The sequence below is a fragment of the Crocodylus porosus genome, unplaced genomic scaffold (assembly GCF_001723895.1).
Source record: "Crocodylus porosus isolate Cpor-Errol unplaced genomic scaffold, CroPor_comp1, whole genome shotgun sequence".
Classification (NCBI taxonomy): domain Eukaryota; kingdom Metazoa; phylum Chordata; order Crocodylia; family Crocodylidae; genus Crocodylus; species Crocodylus porosus.
The window spans coordinates 1,386,300-1,405,219 of NW_017728915.1; the positions used below are offsets into that span (position 1 = coordinate 1,386,300).

General features: G+C 46.8%; 1 protein-coding gene across 1 annotated transcript; it reads right to left on the reverse strand.

The window, feature by feature from the left end:
• Nucleotides 1-1,553: 1,553 nt before the first annotated feature.
• On the reverse strand, nucleotides 1,554-15,665 carry ADGRG3 (adhesion G protein-coupled receptor G3). The gene is made up of 13 exons (XM_019535407.1): nucleotides 15,622-15,665; nucleotides 15,343-15,407; nucleotides 14,096-14,261; nucleotides 13,370-13,508; nucleotides 11,333-11,476; nucleotides 9,199-9,321; nucleotides 9,065-9,104; nucleotides 7,828-7,928; nucleotides 6,788-6,900; nucleotides 5,474-5,754; nucleotides 4,944-5,037; nucleotides 3,657-3,946; nucleotides 1,554-2,846 (listed from the first exon to the last, which is right to left on the reverse strand). Exons 1-13 carry the CDS (start codon nucleotides 15,663-15,665, stop codon nucleotides 2,704-2,706), a joined length of 1,743 nt encoding a protein of 580 aa, XP_019390952.1. The 3' UTR covers nucleotides 1,554-2,703.
• Nucleotides 15,666-18,920: the final 3,255 nt, after the last annotated feature.

Here is an 18,920-nt window from a genome sequence, read left to right on the forward strand (position 1 = left end):
TGCTGGGGTTCCCCAAGCTTCACGTGCAAATGGACTGAGTGCCACCCTCCTCACTCCATCTGCACCAATTTCCTTTTTTGAGTTGTTGAAAAGCTGAGTACTGCCCTGATCTCAGCTGGAGGGGACACTAACTGCATCACCAGCCCTCAGGGGAAGAACATGTCCCTGCTGATCTCAATCCCCTGCCAGGATGAACTTGGAGGTATGGGATTGGGCTATGGGGAAGGAGGAGGCCCCAGGTCCTGGGCATGACCACTAAAGCTGCACCCTGCCAGGGTAGGGAGGCCTGGTGGGACTGCTGGTGGCGCAGCAGCCCCGTAAATGCCAGGACCAACGATCCCCTGGTGAAAGGCGGGTAGGAGGCACCATAACCTCCAGATAATGCACACACAAAGTCCTGGCTGAGGAACACCCAGACCTGTCATGTCTTTGACAGGCCTGATGCTTGCTGGTTGCAGTGCAGTTGTGAGGCTCCCGGTGAGCTCAGCTTAGCTGCCTGGGATGCCAGCTTTAGGGTTGAAAACCCCTTTGTCAGGCTGAGGAGGTACCTGCAGTTGGTCCTGGATGGAAAGAATAGTAAAGAAGCCAGAGGCTGGCCTGGCCCCCAATGCAGGCAAGAAAGCCAGTCAGTGAAAATGGAAATGGAGGCATCGGGGGGGAGGGACAGGCTGAGGTGGGGTGTAGCGGGGAAAGGGGCATGTAGCAGAGGTGCCTGGGGTGTCAGATGTCCAGCAGGTCGCAGTGTGCCAGAACTCCACTGTGTATATTGAGTCCATGAGTTTCTGTACCTATTACCTAGGAGGCTGGTGAAGTGCAGTTCATAGGCCCAGCTCTGAAAAGTGGTTTGTACATTCAAACAAGCACCTAACCGCAACACCAGAACTGAAGCCAACTTCCTACAGTTCAAAACACAAAACCTGCCAACTATCTCCAGTACCCCCACAAGCTGCACACCAGAATCTATCAAAGACAACAAAACCCAACTACCTGTGGGGGCACAGTCCTCAGCAAAAAAAAATTCTGCCTCCAGTCTCTCAGGCCTGATCCTGAGAGGGAACAAATGACAATGCAAACTACTTTTCAGAGCTGGGCCTATGAACTGCATTTCATCAGCCTCCTAGGTAGTAGGTACAGAAACTCATGGACTCAATATACTTAGTGGAGTTCTGGAACACTGTGTCCTGCTGGACATCTGACACCCCAGGCACTTCTGAACTTTTAGCTGTGCTGCTACATCCCCCTTTTCTCTCTACCCCGACCCTAGCCTGTCCCTCCCCCCAGTGCCTCCATTTTCATTTTCACTGACTGGCTTTCTTGCCTGCATTGCAGGCAGCCTCTAGCTTCTTTACTATTCTTTCCATCCAGGACCAACTGCAGGTACTTCCTCAGCCTGTCAAAGGGGTTTTCAACCCTAAAGCTTCCCAAGATACATTTTTTTAAGTACTCCTTTATTTTTTCATAATACACCTATAGACATAAAAAGGCAAGATAAGCCATCACACACCATGAATAACATCATATGTCCAACACAACACAACATCTTTACCTCTTGCTGTCAATTCCTTTATAAAAAGAAAGGCGCTGTGATAGTTCTGTTTGGGTACCTTTGATGCTGCTGCTGATGCTACTGGTGTTGAGTCAGCTAAGTTATTTTATCTGATGTCATGTAAAGCGGAGGACCAGGTGGGAGGCTGTAGGGGAGGAGGAGGCTTAACTGGGGCTTACTGCCAGCGAGACGCACACAGTTTGCAGGCTTTGTGGCCTGGCAGGGCCCGGCGCTCAGGCCTGCACTAGATTTAACCCCCCTGTGCCCCAAGACAGATGCAGTCGCCAAGCTCCCACCCACATGATAAGTTTTTCCTGTCAGCAGTTTGGGGGTGTCTTGAAACTTGGCAGGCTTTGTGACTTCACCAGGGGCTACTACCCCTGCAGGTTTCATCCCCCTGTGGTGTAACACATAGACGTGACAGGTGTTTTGCTTTCACGAAGTAGGGTTGCAGTTCCCCTTCAAACCCCTGCACCGATCTTTTTGAAACTTGGCAAGCTTCATGCTTTCGGCAGAGGCTACTACTCCTGCAAGTTGCACCCAAATCAGACCTAAAATAACAAAGTTAAAGATATTTAATTTATCCCTCATGATAACCTATAGCTGGATCTCCAAGGTGGCTCCATAGCTTTGGAGCTGCTTAGGCTGGATCGAAGCAGCAAACTGATCTGGAGCTACGGATCAGATCAAGGCCATCCAAAGTGGCCGGATGCGAAGCCAGATCTGATCACTGCCGACTCGCACAGACCTAGTGGGCATGGCTCATTTGCATATGCCCATTAGTATAGTTATAGCAGTTCTAAGAGAAGGCTAAGCCGTACTAGAATTATACAACTGAAACAAAAACTCCTATCAGGTTATTCCAGGAAAACTTCAGATAAAGCAATGTAATACAAGTACTTCATTTAGGAGACTGTTCTGTGCACAGCTTGTGGGTCAATTAAAATGTGAGGGTTCTTCATGTAATGCTTAGTGACCCAAGAGCATGTATGTACTTGTGGCCTGGAAGGGCCCAGCCACTCTTGTGCTTGAGACCAGGTATAACACTCAATGTTCCAGTGCATATTGCTTTCAGAATGAGACACAGAACATGGGAAAATGAAATCCCCAGTTCCTGGCTTCACTTGCAAGGCAGGTCTTTGTCCAAAATGGCTCCCTTAGAATGAGGGAGACGGGTTGGGGATATGGCTACTGTGGAAAGCATTCGTGACTTGTTCATCCTTGGCAGCATTGGAGGAGGATGTGGCTGCCTCATTCTTTGGAAAATACAGGAGTACAAACCAGAGGAATATGAAGAGACCTGTAGGGACAAGAAAAGAAAGATACCATTAGCAGGTCAGGCATGGAGACTTGGGAATCCATCTGCTGGCAAGGCCTTCTGGCTACTGGCACAGGTTGTGTTGTTAAAGAGTTTTGAGCCAATTCCTGGTCTCAGTGTGAACATCTTCAATCTGAGAACAGCTCCAACCCCACTTATGCTGCTTATAGTGGGAAGTTCACCTGTCCCAAAGCTCATTCTTCCTTCCTCAATAAGCCCAAGGACTTCCGAAGTTAATTTGAGTTGGTTCAGTTGAAACCACTAAGCTCTGATTTGCTCCATCTATTCTGATTCTTTTGGTAGTAATCTTTCACCCGTGAGAGAATGGATTCTGGGAGCAAATGCTTCCAGGCAGCCAGTGGATATGGGATGGTTGCCATACTCACACTGTTGTTTCTGCCCATTGGCAAATACAACCTTCCACTTCTGTGAGGGGCCCCAGTCCTTAACTGAAGTGCTCCTAACAGCACTGCAGTTAGAATGTACCTGCAGAAATGGCCCTTCGCACTGCCAGCCTCTTTACCAAAGAAGCGTGGCTGGCAGAGAAGTTCCAACATGCCCTGCTGCAGCTAGCTTTGCCATTTAGTTCAGGATGAAGTACTGCCTGCTAGGATTTTAGCCCAACTGAAATCTCTCTGTTAAAATGGCAGGCAGTGGTGATCTGGTTTCATATACTTTATGTACCATAAAGATAGCCTCTGATGAACTACCAGTGCAGCTGCAGGGCAGTATTTGCACACAACTGCTATTGTAGCGAGGTTTGCTTGTGCTGTAGCCAAGAGCTTTCCTGACCTTGGAGAGAGTTCAGTATACTGAAGAAGTATAGTGCTGGTACAGACGTGGAGCCGTAAGTGAAGAAAGCCAGGCCCCAGGTGGCTCCCAGCAGGCAAGAGAGCCCCAGCACTGTGAGGACCCCCTTCCAGGCCTGTGTCTTCTCTCCCTTCCCTGCTGTTATGCTTTGAAGGCTGAAGAATTTCCAGGCCACTATCCCTAGGACCAAGGCATTGAAGAGGAAGACAAGGCCAAAATAGCCACAGTCAGTGATATAATGGATGGTCAGGTGGTCAGAGTTTATCCAGCACCTGCAAGAGATAGCAACAATGAATGTAGATTGAGATTATTAGTTGTAGTTTTCAGACCAGGGAGCCAGCCCATCAAGAGGGACAGAAGACCAACAAATCTGATCTTCCGTATCTGAAGGGCCTGACTACATGAAGCTCCTCCTTCTGTAAAGGCAGGAGATGCATTATCATGGGGACAATTATGATGGAAGCAGGAGAACTACAGGATAGGGAGTGACTCTTCTGCTGTGTGGAACACTTTGGTGCTGAGTGCCTCCATCCTGCGACTTTGAGCACTAATAGTCTTCCCACTCCAGCTTCTCTGTTACATCTGCAATTACATCTAGCACAACACTCATGGAAACCCACAAATGTGCCTACAGATGATGCATGTGTATTAGGATATAGCAGGAAGAACTTCTAAACAAATGCCCCTAGGTGAATGAAGCTTAGGAGCAGCCGGAATACTGGAAATGTTATCCACTGTCACCTGTGCAGGACCAGGATGAAGCAGTATGGAATAAGCACAAATGGTAAAGTCAAAGATCCTGCTTTCCTTGTGTCCCCAAATTTCCCACTGAGGTAGGGGGAATATTGCATATGCAAGGAATGTACAGCAGTTTCCCAAGTCTTTCCTTTCCATTTCTAGAGCTGGTGGTGGTGTCCCCAGGAACTTCATGTTAGAGTGCTGTGAAAGGAAAGCGCTGTAGCACAACACTCATGGAAACCCACAAATGTGCCTGCAGATGATGCATGTGCATTAGGATATAGCAGGAAGGACTTGGTAATGCTTGGTAATCCTACTGTGGGTAACTTTTAACTGGAAACCTAGAAAGGAAGCCAGATGTGAAGCTAAGGAATAGTAGAGGCTGGCTCCGATATAAAAGGTCTTAAAGGGTCTTGAAGATCAAGCAGCTCAAAGATAAATGGAAAGTTCTGTCCAGTTTTCTTCCCAAATGAAAAGGAACAGGACTAAGTTAGCTTTGTCCAGGCAGGCATGTTAGAGCAGGTAACTTACAGAGAGAGTGTGGTCTGGTTTGCCATATCCATAATGGTGTATTCTCCATAGCTGTTAATGCTGCCTGTTATAGTGACCACAATAGCAGGGAACCCTGAGTAAAACAAAGGAGCAGTCAGTGAATTGTAGGAAGCTTTGAATCCCTGAGAAAGGGGATGTTGGTGTTTGGTTTCATTTTCTGTTCCTAAATGCTCTGACCTCTTAAGAGACAGCAGACATTGTAGGAAGCCATTTAGGGAACTTGTGGTATAACGTGGGAATCTAGATTGGAAAGATCTGGGCTCCCTGTGCCAGTCTCTATGCAGAGTTATGGTGCCCTCTTCACACCTGTAACATTCTTCTCCAGTGATGTTTTTAGATAAAAATGATATTTAAATGCAGAGGAGGCTATTAGTCCTCTTAATGTCAAACTTTAGTCCCAAATGCGTTTGAAGCATCTTTTAAGAGCTTTCCCTAAAACTTTCTGGCTAGCAAATTTGCTCTGAACCCGACCAGATGGGTCCTAGCAACATGGGGGAAATGTTTCTTACCCCAGCCTATGAGGCACAGCTTCACTAAGTAGTATTGTATGTATGTGTTGACGACTTTGATGACCAAAAGGTAGAGGTGAAAGCCCTCAATGGCCATCCAGGTGAAACAGCAGAGCAGGCAGTAGTGAGTGAAGCCTCCCAGGCCCTTGCATAACCCTGGATGGTCCAGGGGATTAATCCCATTGTTCAGCAAGTAGGCTACATTCAGGATGAACAAGCTGCCATTGAGATTCATGTGGATCTTCACTGTATTGTCAGACTTGAATTTTTTGTAAAAAAACCTGAGAGACAAAATGAGGGCTGGTGAAAATGGAGGTCAACCTGGGAAAAGCACTAGGAAGGAAAAGATTACATAGATCAAAGGACATCATTCTCTTCTGAGGACTCAGTTCTCTCTTGCCACTTAGGAAGTGAGGGAGGGGTGATGAACTCCCTTGTCAGCATTCACTGATAGGAGGAATACGGTCAAGGGATGCCCAGAAACTTGTGTTACAGATTTAGTCCCTCCCACCATGTTGGGAGAGTCACATCTTAAATCCAGATCTTCACAACTGGAACAAAAAATAGAGAGACATGGAAGGAGGGAGAAAACAAGGGAACCAAACATGGGTTGGAGGAGGCAGAAGACTTGATGATCATCAGGTAAGAGACTGGAAGCTCTTTGGAGCAGATCTATCATGTGTATGTGTGCATTGAGCAGTGCCATGAACCTCAACCCTCTTTTGTGCCTCAGAACTTAATCCCAACTCAAACAATAATGAAGTGGGTTGAGAGTAAACAGCAGAGAGGGGAACCAGCTCACCAGGAATGGTACTAAATGGCCCTTGCAATGGGGTGACTGCAGTGTGAGGGATTCACCAAGAAACAGTATCTTGAACAGCTGTTCTTCCCCCCAACCCTGTCTTCTGTTTGGCTTCAGGCAGAATTTGGGCCAATCTCAGTCCCGGTATAAGCAGGTATAAACTCACTGCAATCATTGGAATTGCAGCAGTTCTCATCAGGGGTAGACTCGCATCCTCAGTCCCTGCATTCTACCACTGGGAAGACAGTGTAGTCCTGTGGATGGTGCACTGGACTGAGATAAAAGGAATGCGATTTTATTGTTGCCTGCAGCCAAAGCAGATTGGATGCCCCTACTCTCATGTGACATTGGATGTCTTAGACCTGGCTAGCATTGGGATGGGAAACCACTGGGAATTCTAGAGAGACAGTCCTTGTAGGGATCTGAACTACATGAACCTTGAGATCCCTTCCAAACCCATGTTTCCACTGAATAATTCCTGGCATCCTAGAGAGAAGCTGAAAGCACCTTACCTTAAAAAGAAGTACAGGATAATGGTGATGGATAAGAAGACCATGGAAATTCCACAACCAACATTTGTTGTAGTCAACAAGGACTGTGCTGTGATGTTGTCTATGGATGGGTTCTGTCAAACACAGATGCTCTGAGTTAGCTCAGGCACAGATGTGGTATGAAATTAGTGAGCAGTATATTACAACTCAGCAACCTGCTGGAGCTGTAAGAATAACAATGCTTGGAGGAGAATAACTGCAAAGACTTCTGTTGTTTGGTACATCCTGGGCGCATCTACAAGAGATGCTAAATCCACAGTAGACTAATTCAACTGTACATTAGTGCATCATCGTAAAAGCTGTGCTAATACTCAGCAGAATTAGTCTATTGCACATTAGCATCACTTAAAATGAATGCATGCAGTAGCACTGGGTATTAAGATTTGAGTCAGTACTTGTTATTACAGGTACACAATTTAATGCGCAGTAACTATGGCACATTAATGCATGTGTAGATATGCCACCTGAGTGGGAAAATCTATTCCTATTCAGACCACGCAAGTAAAAGTAGCAAGGATGCTACTCCTTGGGCGACATTCAGTGGAGAGGAGAGAGAGGGGCAGCAGCGACATGTAAGTAGCCCCTGACATGCCACCCAAGGCTGGGGAGGAGGATCAGGAATTAGCTATGGTTATGATGGATTATAGTAATTTTGTAGACACTCAGACTTGGAGAAGAACACTTACTAATTCTCTATGCTTCACTAATTTACAGGTAGTTTGCAAGGCAGATGTCTGGATCAAGAATGTTTCCCCCATCCATCCATCAATCCAAGATATGGGATTTGATTTGCTTCCAATTTGCTAACTTTGGCTAGTACAGAGATGGAATCCAGATTTGTCATTTGGGCTAGGATGATTTTATACCTCCTTAGAAGAAGTGTTTGGACAAAACCACACTAGTTCATGTCCAGAATAGCTCTGGTTCAGATAAATGAAGTATGTGTGACCTGAGTGGCAACAGCCAATATCAAAACAATAAATGTGAAGTGTTCTTGGTACCAGTAAGAGAGTGAAGAATGTTAGGTGATCACAGCAGCACACGGTTTTTGTGTCATGGAGTTTAGCATGGCATCCAGATGAATTCCATCCTCCATTCTGACCTACAAAAGTCACGCAGAAAAGCCAATTAGTGTAAATCAGGCACTTCCTCAGTGTGAGCTTTCTATGACACTAATAAGCACAATGGAGATCTAACACCACAGTGTAAAGAAATACCATGCAGCTTCTTGACTCAGACGAGAAGGATGAAGAAATATGTAGAGGGTGGGATTGTTTGCATAGTGTGGAACAGTTATAGTACATGCTCAGATGTGACAGTGATAAGAGACGTATACAGATTAGATGTATATATAACTATAGAGATTAAATAAATGCAAGTGTAAGTATTGACACACACTCTCCATGGCTACCCTGTCAGAACCAGAAGCTGAATATATAAAGTAATGAGAATGAAGCAGCACATTCAGTATTTGGGTTCACAGTCTACTTCTCTGGGGGATCCTGTATCAATTATTTGGCCACAGAGAAGTTCTGAGGTCTGGTCATCATGACATCTCTGAGGATTATTCTTCAAATACTAATAGTTTTTTTTTCTAGTGGCTCTCATCTGCCTAAGGTAAGATCCAAACATACTGAACTGGCATGGACATTGGATTGGGTGCTTCAGATTTCTGAGCAATGCAAGTGGGACACACACAACAAGTCCAAGACGGCAAGCTACTGCAACCTGAGTAATCCCAAGTATGCTACCAAAAGCCCATAGCACAATTTTGGCTTGGGTGAGTGGGGCATCTGCCCCAGGGGCCAACTCAGAGGGGGCTCCAAAATGGCAGCCCCCAGGGAGCAGTTATCCATGTTCAGGAAGATGAGATGTCAACAGCCTGTGCCACATCCAGAGCAACCCTATGTGAAGAGGTAGAGTGCTGCCTCCCCTCGGCCCCTCTCCTGCCGCAGTTCAGATAAGGTGCTTGGAATGTCCCTACTTGGCATGGAGCACATTTTCACTGATACAAAGATAAAGATGGGCCCTCTTAACCCTCAGGGCTGGGGAGCTGGCAGGCCAATAGGGTCCCTAGGATTCTGTCACACTCTGGTGCACCCTTTGTGGACAAGCGGCTTCTTCTTTGCCTTGCTCTTGTCTCAGGCTCTTCCATGATTGGTTCAGAGCCTGACTATTTTTCCTGTGTAGAGTGCAGGTCTGTTCTCAGTACTGCAGGAACAGAGGCAGGGTTGGTACCTTTATTAAAGTCCCAGAAGACACACTGGCGGGTCAAATTCTGAAAGCACAGAGAAGGTTTGTGATCAGGGAGGTCTCTCATTGAGGAGGAAAGACGTCAGATTGCAGGGAGGGCTAAAGGGACTGTAGCTCACCTGAGGCAGCTGTTTGTGCAAGAAGCTGAGTTCTATGCATTCACGGAGTCCAGTGATCCTCTTGCCCTTCACCTTCACACTGATAACTACATTGTCTAGGACAGTGCCTGTCTGATTCGGTTCCTGCGTGACAATGGCCATAATTAGTCTGTATGTTTAAACAGGAACCTTAGCTTGCCAGGCTAAGGTATAACCCATATCCACTCAAGTTGTGCTCTGTCCTTGAATGGTGGCGAGGCTTATGAGCTTTCTATACCATACCTAACAAGCCATATTTCCTTAGCTCACACAGTAGCATGAGCTACTAAAATCTAAAGGCTCCAGGTTCAGGCCCACCAAGAATCATGGTGTCACTAGCAACCATTGCACTGGTCCTAGAGGTGATGAGGGTCAAAGCAAGCTAGTTTAGCCAGTTGGCTTGTTCATTTCTGAACTGCCTAGGGCAGTGGTTCCCAAACTGTGGTACATGTACCACCAGTGGTATGCAGACAACCTGTGAGTGGTATGCGTGTAGGTGACAGAAGGCCGGAGGGCAGGGTATGCACAGACACAGATACCCAGTTGCAGCCTACTGCAGGTGGCCAGGAATGCAGCCTAGCCTCATGTGGAGCAGTGCCCAGCAGGTAAGTGTGTAGGGGGGAAGGAGCATGGAGGACAGAAGGGGCAGGAGGGTACACATGAATGCTGTGTGCCCCCGGAGGATGGGAGGGCACAGTGACCACTCACAGGTGTTGGCAGCAGTTGAGAGTGGGGGCGTGTCGGCAGCGAGTGGGGAACTCCTGCAGGCAGCCGCAGCATTGTCAGTGGCGCGCTGCTGGCAGTGTCGATGGTGCTTTTTACAGGGGGTGCACTGCCAAGCTCTGAGTGCACATGCACCCGCGTACACCCCTTACATGTCGCCAATGGGGGTGCAGATCAAGGCTCCCACAGTGAGGGAGGGAGTATGACAGAGGCAGGGGTAGGGGCAGGGACTGGGGTGAATGGGGCCCTGGGGCTGGGGCAGGGCATGGGATGGTCTGAGCTCTGGGAAGCCCATCCATGGGCATGATGGGGCTCCCGTCACTGTGTGCACCCTAGAGGAAGTATTGTGGGCACATGCTCCCTGGATTTGTGCACGGGGCAGAGGTAGGCTGCCTGCTGTGCGCTGGTCTCTGCATCTTGCTTCCATTGCTTGGGGAGCCGCATACGGCACCATGTGTTTCCTGCCGCTGGGTGGGCAGGGGAAGCAGTGTAGCCAGTGTGTGGGAGGTACACAGTGTTGCATGTGGCTCCCAAGGCAGCAGCAGGAGGTTGCAGAGCCTAGTGTGCCTCTGCCTTGCACACAAATTTGGGGTGCATGTGCCCCCCCGCCTCACCTGGAGTGCACACAGCTACAGAAGACACCCCTCCCATGCCCCTGGACAAGCTGCCCAGGGCTCTGATCATCCCCCAACCTGCTCCAGGGCCCCATTCACCCCGGCCCTTGCCCCCACCCCTGCCTCTGCCCCTGCCTCTGTTTTAATACACAGTCTGTTACCTATGTGTATGAAAAATTTGCTGGAGGTACTTAAGGATGTATCATTTTAAACTGGTGGTATGCAATCTATCCATTGTCCTAGGGAATTAATTGGTTACTTTCCATGGTCAATTTCACCTCAGTGAGGAAATGTGTATTTCATGCTCCAGGGCATCTGGGGATCACTGTCATGGTCAGGAAGGGATTGTTTCCTGCCTGTTCAACACTATACAAGCAATGGAGCATAGTAGAGTGGAGTCCTGTGTGGTTCAGTGGTAGAATCCTTGTCTATCACACAGGAAATCTGGGTTTGATTCCCAGACACCTATACAACTATAGCCATGGAGGCACCAAATATCTGGACACAGTCTAGTCTTTGGATTTTGCCTCAGTGCCCTAAAGGGAGGAGGGTGGAAAGTCTGGGCAGCCACTCTTCCAAAAATTCCTGCCCAGGCATATGTATTGAAGGTCTGGGTGGCCCTCATACATACACCATGATCCAGGAGGATAAATGGTTGCTAAAAAAAAAGTAAGAGTGCACTTGCCTTCCTTGAAGGCATCACACATTGTTCAGTGATAGAAGCAGGGTGGAGAAGGGCCTGGATGGGCCTTTGCTATGGCTAATATACCAGCTCTTACCTTGAAGAGTCCCGATTCCCCACTGTTAATCATGGTCACTACCACTGTGACCTGATCGGTCTTGTTAAAAGACTGAAAAATCTCCATGGGGAGTTTAACACTGCTTGTGTTCCTCTTTCCATTCACATCTATCATTGTGGGCACCTATATCATGGGATGAAAAGAGATGAGCGTCATAGAAATTAAGGGCAGGAAGAATCCTCAAAATATTATTCCTGCTCTGGGTAGGAATACTGCTGAGATGAAATGATCCTGGCAAGGTGTCTGTCCAGTTTCATTTTGAAGGCTTCCAAGGTTGGGGACTGCACCACCGCCTTGGGAAGTCTATTGCAGATTCTGGTCATCCTTACTGTAAAGAAGTTGTTCCTTACATCCAACCTGAAACCATCTTCTAACAGTTTATGGCCATTGCTCCTTGTCTTTCCCTGGGGCACCCTAGTGAACAGTTTTTCTCCCAGCTCCTGATATTCACCCCTTACATATTTACACACAGCCACCAAGTCCCCCCTCAGTCTTATCTTCCCCACACTGAACAGTCTGAGATCCCTTAGTCTTTCCAATAAGGTTTGTCCTCCAGGCCCTTAATCATTCTTGTGGCCCCTGTCTGGACTCTTTCAAGAGTCTTCATGGTTTTTTTTGAAGTGTGGTGGCCAGAACTGGACACAGTACTCTAGCTGGGGCCTCACCAATGCCGAGTAGAGAGGAAGGATGGCTTCCTTAGCCCTGCTCACAATGCATTGGCTAATGCATCCCAGTATGCCATTAGTTCCATCAACTACAGTGTTGCACTGGCGGCTCATATTCATCCTGTGATCAACCGTAACCCCAAGGTCCCTTTCAGCCATCATGCTGGCTAGGACATCCCCTCCCAAGCTTAGGAAATAACTTATATTCATGTTGCAGGTTACTTCTCCCCAGGTGAAGCACTCTGCCTTTATTCATATTGAACTGCACATCATCTGCTGACAGCACCTGGTTCTCCTCTAATACCTCCTGTCTCAGGATCAAGACCCTATTACATTCTCATAAATCCCATGTGAGGTGGATATTATAATATCCACTGTAATGATGGAATTGAAAACCAGGTGAGAAATAATTTGTCCAAAGTTACTCAGCGAATCAGTGGTGAAATTGGGAATAGAAATCAGAGGTCCTACTCCTGACCAGTAGAGAAGAGTTGCTCAAACTTTCTGTGTTGGTAGCTCCAAATCCAAGTTCATGACTCCAGTGCGAGTCCAACTGGGGATGTAGGATGTGAAGAAACATCTGAGCGCATTAGGTGGATGCATAGTACTAGCAGGAGAGACCATTTTTCCTTCATCCTCACAGGTATTGTATATATGGTAACAGTTACATGACATCATATCCCCAGTGCCTTGAGGAGTCTGTTTGGTACTCTATATAAGTGTTTCTCATCCCTTTTAGACTCAAAACATCTCTCATTAAATTCAAGACAACGTTTGAAAAATGCAACTCTTTTTTAACTATCACTCATTTTTCGACTATAGAAGAATAATAGAATGATTTTTCTGTTGTACAGAACTCAGAAAGACCACAGCAGGCCAGAAGTTTTCAGACACTCTGGACTCTGCATTCAGTGCCAAAGCACTGAAGTTTGGCACCCGGGGCAAAGACAGCAGTGGCAGCCTGCACTTGTCCTGTGTACAGATCCGGGAGGGTGGAGGGGGAGGGGGCACATGCCCGCTTCATGATTGCTAGGAGTGCATGGAGCAGGTGGAGCTGCTCTTCCCCCATCTGTGGGCCCCCCAAACGAGCCACTCACAGCTCCATCCCACATCCCGACCTAGCTGGGCAGCACCTGTTGGCACCTCCTTCACTTCGGCGCCTGGGGCAGTCACCCCACTAACCCCTCCTCCTCCCCACCTGCTGCGGCACTGTCTGCATCACCCTTAAAAGGATTTCATGATGCCCTAGGGTACTGTGGCACCCCAGCTGAGAATCACTTCTTTAGACCCAATGGCTTATATCTTCCATGCTCTGAAAGAGCTACCACTTAGAAAGATTTGTGTTTCATACTTCAGAAGGCATCAACGTGAAGACAACAGCTTGGGTCATTGCGGCGCTGATGTTCTGACTTCGTATCTTTGCCCAATTTAGGTCCAGACTATCCTGTGTATATGCTGTGGTGATGAGGTCCTCAAAGTCCAGCCAGTACCTGCAATGGGAAAGGGGACAAGTCGAGTCAATCAGTTGGCACTGTTGTTCTTTACAGAGCACAGTGTATGCACCAATGAGTTCTGTGATGCCTGCTGAGTCCAATGCATGAGTGACAGTCCTGCCCACAGGGGACAAGCAGGGAGATGGCAAAATGAGGCCATCTTGGCCTGAGCTACTTGAGAACCTTTTACCAAGGTAGGTACTTTCTCAGCACAGACAATTTTATATTTCTGTCAGACTGGAAAGTGAGAGAGAAACATGTCCAACTGGTATAAACTATGAGAACTACCTGTTACGGCACAGGTGAGTGAGAATCAGCAGTTCAGCACAAGACCTTCCTCCCTGGGAGAAGAAAGGGCCAAATGCTAGGGCCGGTTCCTGAAACAGGCTTCCCCTCTTTACAAGGACATTGGGACTCTGGGACAGGACCCTCTCTTCTGCGTTGGGTCTTGAGGGAAGGTTGGAATAGCTGCCGTAGCATTAACCGTCCCACTACTGCAGAAAAGGCCCACATACCACTTGCTCCATGAGAGTTTTGCCTACGTAAACACATCATGTTCCCTTCCCATGTGCACACACCCCTACCTGAGGATCTCTTTCCTTAAACAGATGCAAGGATCACTGTTTGTTTGCCACAGATTGTCACACGTGACAGACAGCCTGATGACTTTCTGGTATGTCTCCAGGTTTTGGGAGTTATCTGTATGTGACAGGGTCTCAGGACAGCATGATTCAGGATTGTCCCCCCGTGCTGAGGGAGACAAGCAGAGTAAGATGGTAATTTACAAGTCATACCACTTCCTGCTTATGCTCTGTAACGGTACTGAATTACAGCAGAGGGCACATGTAATACCCAGTAATCTCCATCCTCACTCTTGAACCCCCAGCCCCTGAAATTAGGGGTCCCTACACTAACCCACGGTCACAAGCCCACCTCACCCACTCCCAAACCGACCCTCGAACCCACGGTAATCTGCCTATGGAGGAAAAAAAAGTTGCTGCATCTGGCAATTTTATTTACACAGCCCCCTACTGCACCCTGACCATGCATCACCCATCACCACACCATGCAGCTGCACAGCTTCCTATACCTGCCCAAATAGGTGCCCTGTCCCTTGCATCCTCCTCCAGCGCCTGCATGCCGCTCCAAAGGCCCACACCCCTGAAGTCTGAATTCTCACAGCCCATTCTGCCTGTGAAATAAACCTCGGCAAATCTTTATTTGAAATCTTTATTATAATTTTTTGAAAATGCCATGATCCAAAACATCACACTAAATAAATTAAGTGGGTAAATAAACAGAAGAATCATAGATACAGCAGTAAAATTTGAATAACTATTTAAGTAATTAAATCATTTATGATAAATAAACCTAAGTATAACTAAGATATGCTATGATAAAATCACTAGGAATATTATGAAGCATCAGAAAATATTATATAATATGAAAACTATTTAAGGCCATTTAAAAATATTATAAACTATTATAAAACATTAAAATGTTGATACTATTTATATTATGTACAGTATCTACAGTACTTATATTTATTTATGTATTTACATTTATTTATAATATTTATATTACTAATATTTACACTTCTTATACTATCTGTACTATCTATACTTATTTATACTATTTATACTATCTATCTAAACTTATTCTATACTCTATTTTTATTTTGCTTACATATCCACATCTACTATCTCTCTATCTATAACTATTATTAAGTCTCATTTATTCCTTCATTGTTCTTTTTTCTCTGTCTTTAACTTTTTTTTTTCTTCATTTACCATTTTTTACTTCTGATCTTCTCTGTCTTCTGCAGGGGAACAAACAAAGAAGCAGAAGTTTGGTTTTGGCCCATAGTCCCGCAAAAGCACCTTCTTCCCCTCTTCCCTACAGGATACAAAGAAAGTCGGTGGGATATTTCTGACATTACCTATATATAACTCTGGATGCCTTTTATCCCAGGGGCCAGGTCTGGCACACAGCGTCCACCCTCACTGTTACTTGTGTGTCTGGAATGCATGATAAGAAATATAAAAGTTATCTCAAAGTATTAAAGTATGAAGAACAGGTGCCACACCCACCCCCTCAGCTGCAAACTTACCATTTGCTGCTGCTGCTGCTCCGCTGCTCCTCATCCACCTCCATCTTGCCAGATGGTGGTATTGGGGTAAGGGGAGAATGTAATAAAACTGTGGTGGTTCCCTCAGCCTTTCCTTGTATGGCTTGCCTTGCAAGTTCCTGATCATACGGGTGACTCTTTTCTGGACTCTCTCAAGTTTTTCCATGTCCTTATTGAAGTGTAGTGGCCAGAACTGGACACAGTACTCCAACTGTGGTCTCACCAGTGCTGAGTAGAGCAGGAATATCATCTCCTTAGTTTTACACAACATGCATCAGTTGATGCATGCCAGCATGTTGTTTGCCTTGCTAACCACCACCTTGAACTGCCGGCTCATGTTCATATGATAGTCAGTCATTACCCTGAGGTCCCTTTCAGACGTGGTGCAAATCAAGCTGTCACCACTGAGCCTGCACGTATGTTGAGGGCTGTTTGCCTCCACATGGAGCACCTTACACTTGGAAGTATTAAACTTCATTTGGTTCTGGTCTGCCCAACTCTTGAGCCTGTCCAGGTCTGCCTGTGTCTGCAACCTGTCTTCTGATGAGACCAGGGAGGGAAGAAGACAGTCAGCCAGGGTGTGTAAGGCTGGGAAAACATGGTCCTATGAAGCAACTAAAAGCCTGGTATGGGTGCTGGGGAACCCTGAAGTGTTAAAACAGTTCAACGTCGGCAAGAGCCCAACTAATAACTTGCACATCTACCTGGATGTCTCCAGGGAGACTTGCCCAGTGGGGCACAACAAGATGGCAGCAGAGTGCATGGTGAGTTCAAGAGTGTGAGAGCTGCTTTCCTACGTGGAGTATCAAGAGTTCATCATAGTGGCACCCCAGTTCATAACGTGCTGCATTATTGGTATGTCCAACCATGAATGGAGGTTCTCAAATGCCATTGTCTGCTCCTGAGAGATCACCAATCATGGGTCTGACTGTGAGTCCTGCTGCCTCAAGCAAGGGAGACGGTAGCTGTTCACTAGCCCTTGATGAGACCACCAACGGGGAGCGACCAGGGACATTGTCCTCCACACCTGGTATGTTAAACCATGGGGGACAGCTATAGATGTGAAATGACACCTGAGATTAAGTTGGGCTGTGAGGGGGTAGGGGGAAGAGGCGGGATCGGTGATTGCAGTCAACTGACAAGAGATGCGAGGTGGATGGTTAATTCAACTGACAGCTAAGTAACAGGTGGGGTGGGACTGGGCAGGAAGGTCGAAGGTGAAGGACAATGCAAAGCATGGAGGCTCTGCTTGCCCTGGACTCCAACTATTTTGGCAGGCTGGCAGGCAAGCAGATAGGCAGGTGAGCCTTTCTTGGTAGTTTTTGCAGAAGGCTTCTAATGTGGTCTTCTGATTCTTAAAGCACAGAGTAATCCCCCACATTCCTTCCTTCCTTCCTGTTCTCAGCTCCGACTGATATGCCATTGCCATCTTTGCTGCCGCTGAAAAAACACAGACCACATACGAAACCTACAAATGGTGTCCAGACAGATATGATTATCAGTGCCATCAATATCTGCATGGTGTGGTTGCGGGAGATAGTAAGGCAGGCACATGGAGTCTGTTGTTGAGTGCTGGGTGGCCACCAACGGATTCACAACAGGAGGCGTTCACGAGAAAGGGAGAGAAGGGCAATCCAGCTCACAAACGCAGAAAAGCAGAAATGTAGAATTGCTTATGTGCAGCGATAGTAGCTGAGTATTGCTCATGATTGTTTATTGCCTGTTTGCTGAGTTAAGTATAAACAACACTTCCTATGGTTACTGCTGCCTTATGAAATATGTCCTTGTTACATATTGCCTGAGGTTCACAAATGTGAAGAGTACTGCATCTTGATAATGGTTACCTTGAATAATGTGTAACGGTTGCTTATTTATGTAAGTTGAGTTTAACTGATCATTCCCTGTTAATTACGTGCACCCCCACAACCCTTAATAGCACCCACCTGTGTAGCTGGAGGTAGGTGCCGAACGTGGCACAAATGGTTTGTTACTGATGGTGTGTGCCCTGGCCCATGTTACCAGTTAATGGTAACTTGTGCCACTCCTTAAAATTACAGTTACTTTCCAGGGACCCCGTGAACAGTGGGTGCATGGTCCCAGACTGACCCCTCCCCAGGGATATGCTGCTGGAAGGCTGTATTGAAATCTCCCATGGTGGATTTTCTAGTGTATTTTGAAGCTTGTAGGGGAGAAGCCAATAAGCTGGTTTTGAGAGCATAGGGCCAAGCCTATCTTCTTTCTTCCAATGGAGAACAATAAGACATGAAAGATAATGCCACCATTTTCCACTATGGTTTTGCAAATAAACGGTTATAATTAATGCAGTTCCTTCCAGATATAGTTACTGTGTTCTTGTAAACAAGGTCTTGTAATGAAACTTGTTGAATACTGACTGAGGTTCTTGCTTCTTGCAGATAGTTACCTTGAAAATTGTGTAATGGTTGACTTGTTATTTATATAAGTTCAGGTGAATAAATCAGTATAGGTTAATTATGTAAGATAAAATTATCTGTCTTCTTTTCTTTCAATGTGGGTGGCCATCAGGGACATCATCAGGCCAGGGTCCCAGGCTATTTGTTCCTGGGTTTGCTGATGGAAATAGGAGAGAAGGTTGTTTACCCTGCAATATTGGAAAAACCAGTAAATCCCCAAGTGGCAACAAAAGGTGACAACATGGCATGGCACACATTGGGGATTCTACAGGTTAGGAGTGATGGGCACTGCCAAGGCCAGAGGTGCATTAGGGTAAGCAGAATGGGGTAAGACTATATAAACTTGACTAGCATGGCAGCGCAAGGGATCATGGCATCTATGGCCTTGCCACACTCAGTGCTAGGAGCAATGCTAGGAGGGGGTGGGGTGCAGTCTATCCCCTCCTATAGCTTCATAGTTTCATAGTTAGTAAGGTTGGAAGGATCCTCAGCAGATCATCAAGTCTGACCCCCTGCCATGGCAGGAAAGAGTACTGGGGTCAAACAGCCCCAGCAAGGTCTAGTCTTGTCTTAAAAACTCCCAGGGTAGGAGCCAGCACCACTTCACTTGGAAGTTGGTTCCAGATCCTAGCCACCCCGACCATGAAGTAGCGCCTCCTGATGTCTAGCTTAAATCTACCCTCTGCCAGCTTGTGACCGTTATTTCTAGTCACTCCTGGTAGCCCTCGGGGGAACAGGGACTCCCCCAGTGCCTGCTGATCCCCGCTGACTAGTTTGTAACAGGCCACTAGATCCCCCCTCAGCCTTCTCTTTTGGAGGCTGAACAGGTTCAGGTCCCATAGCTTCTCC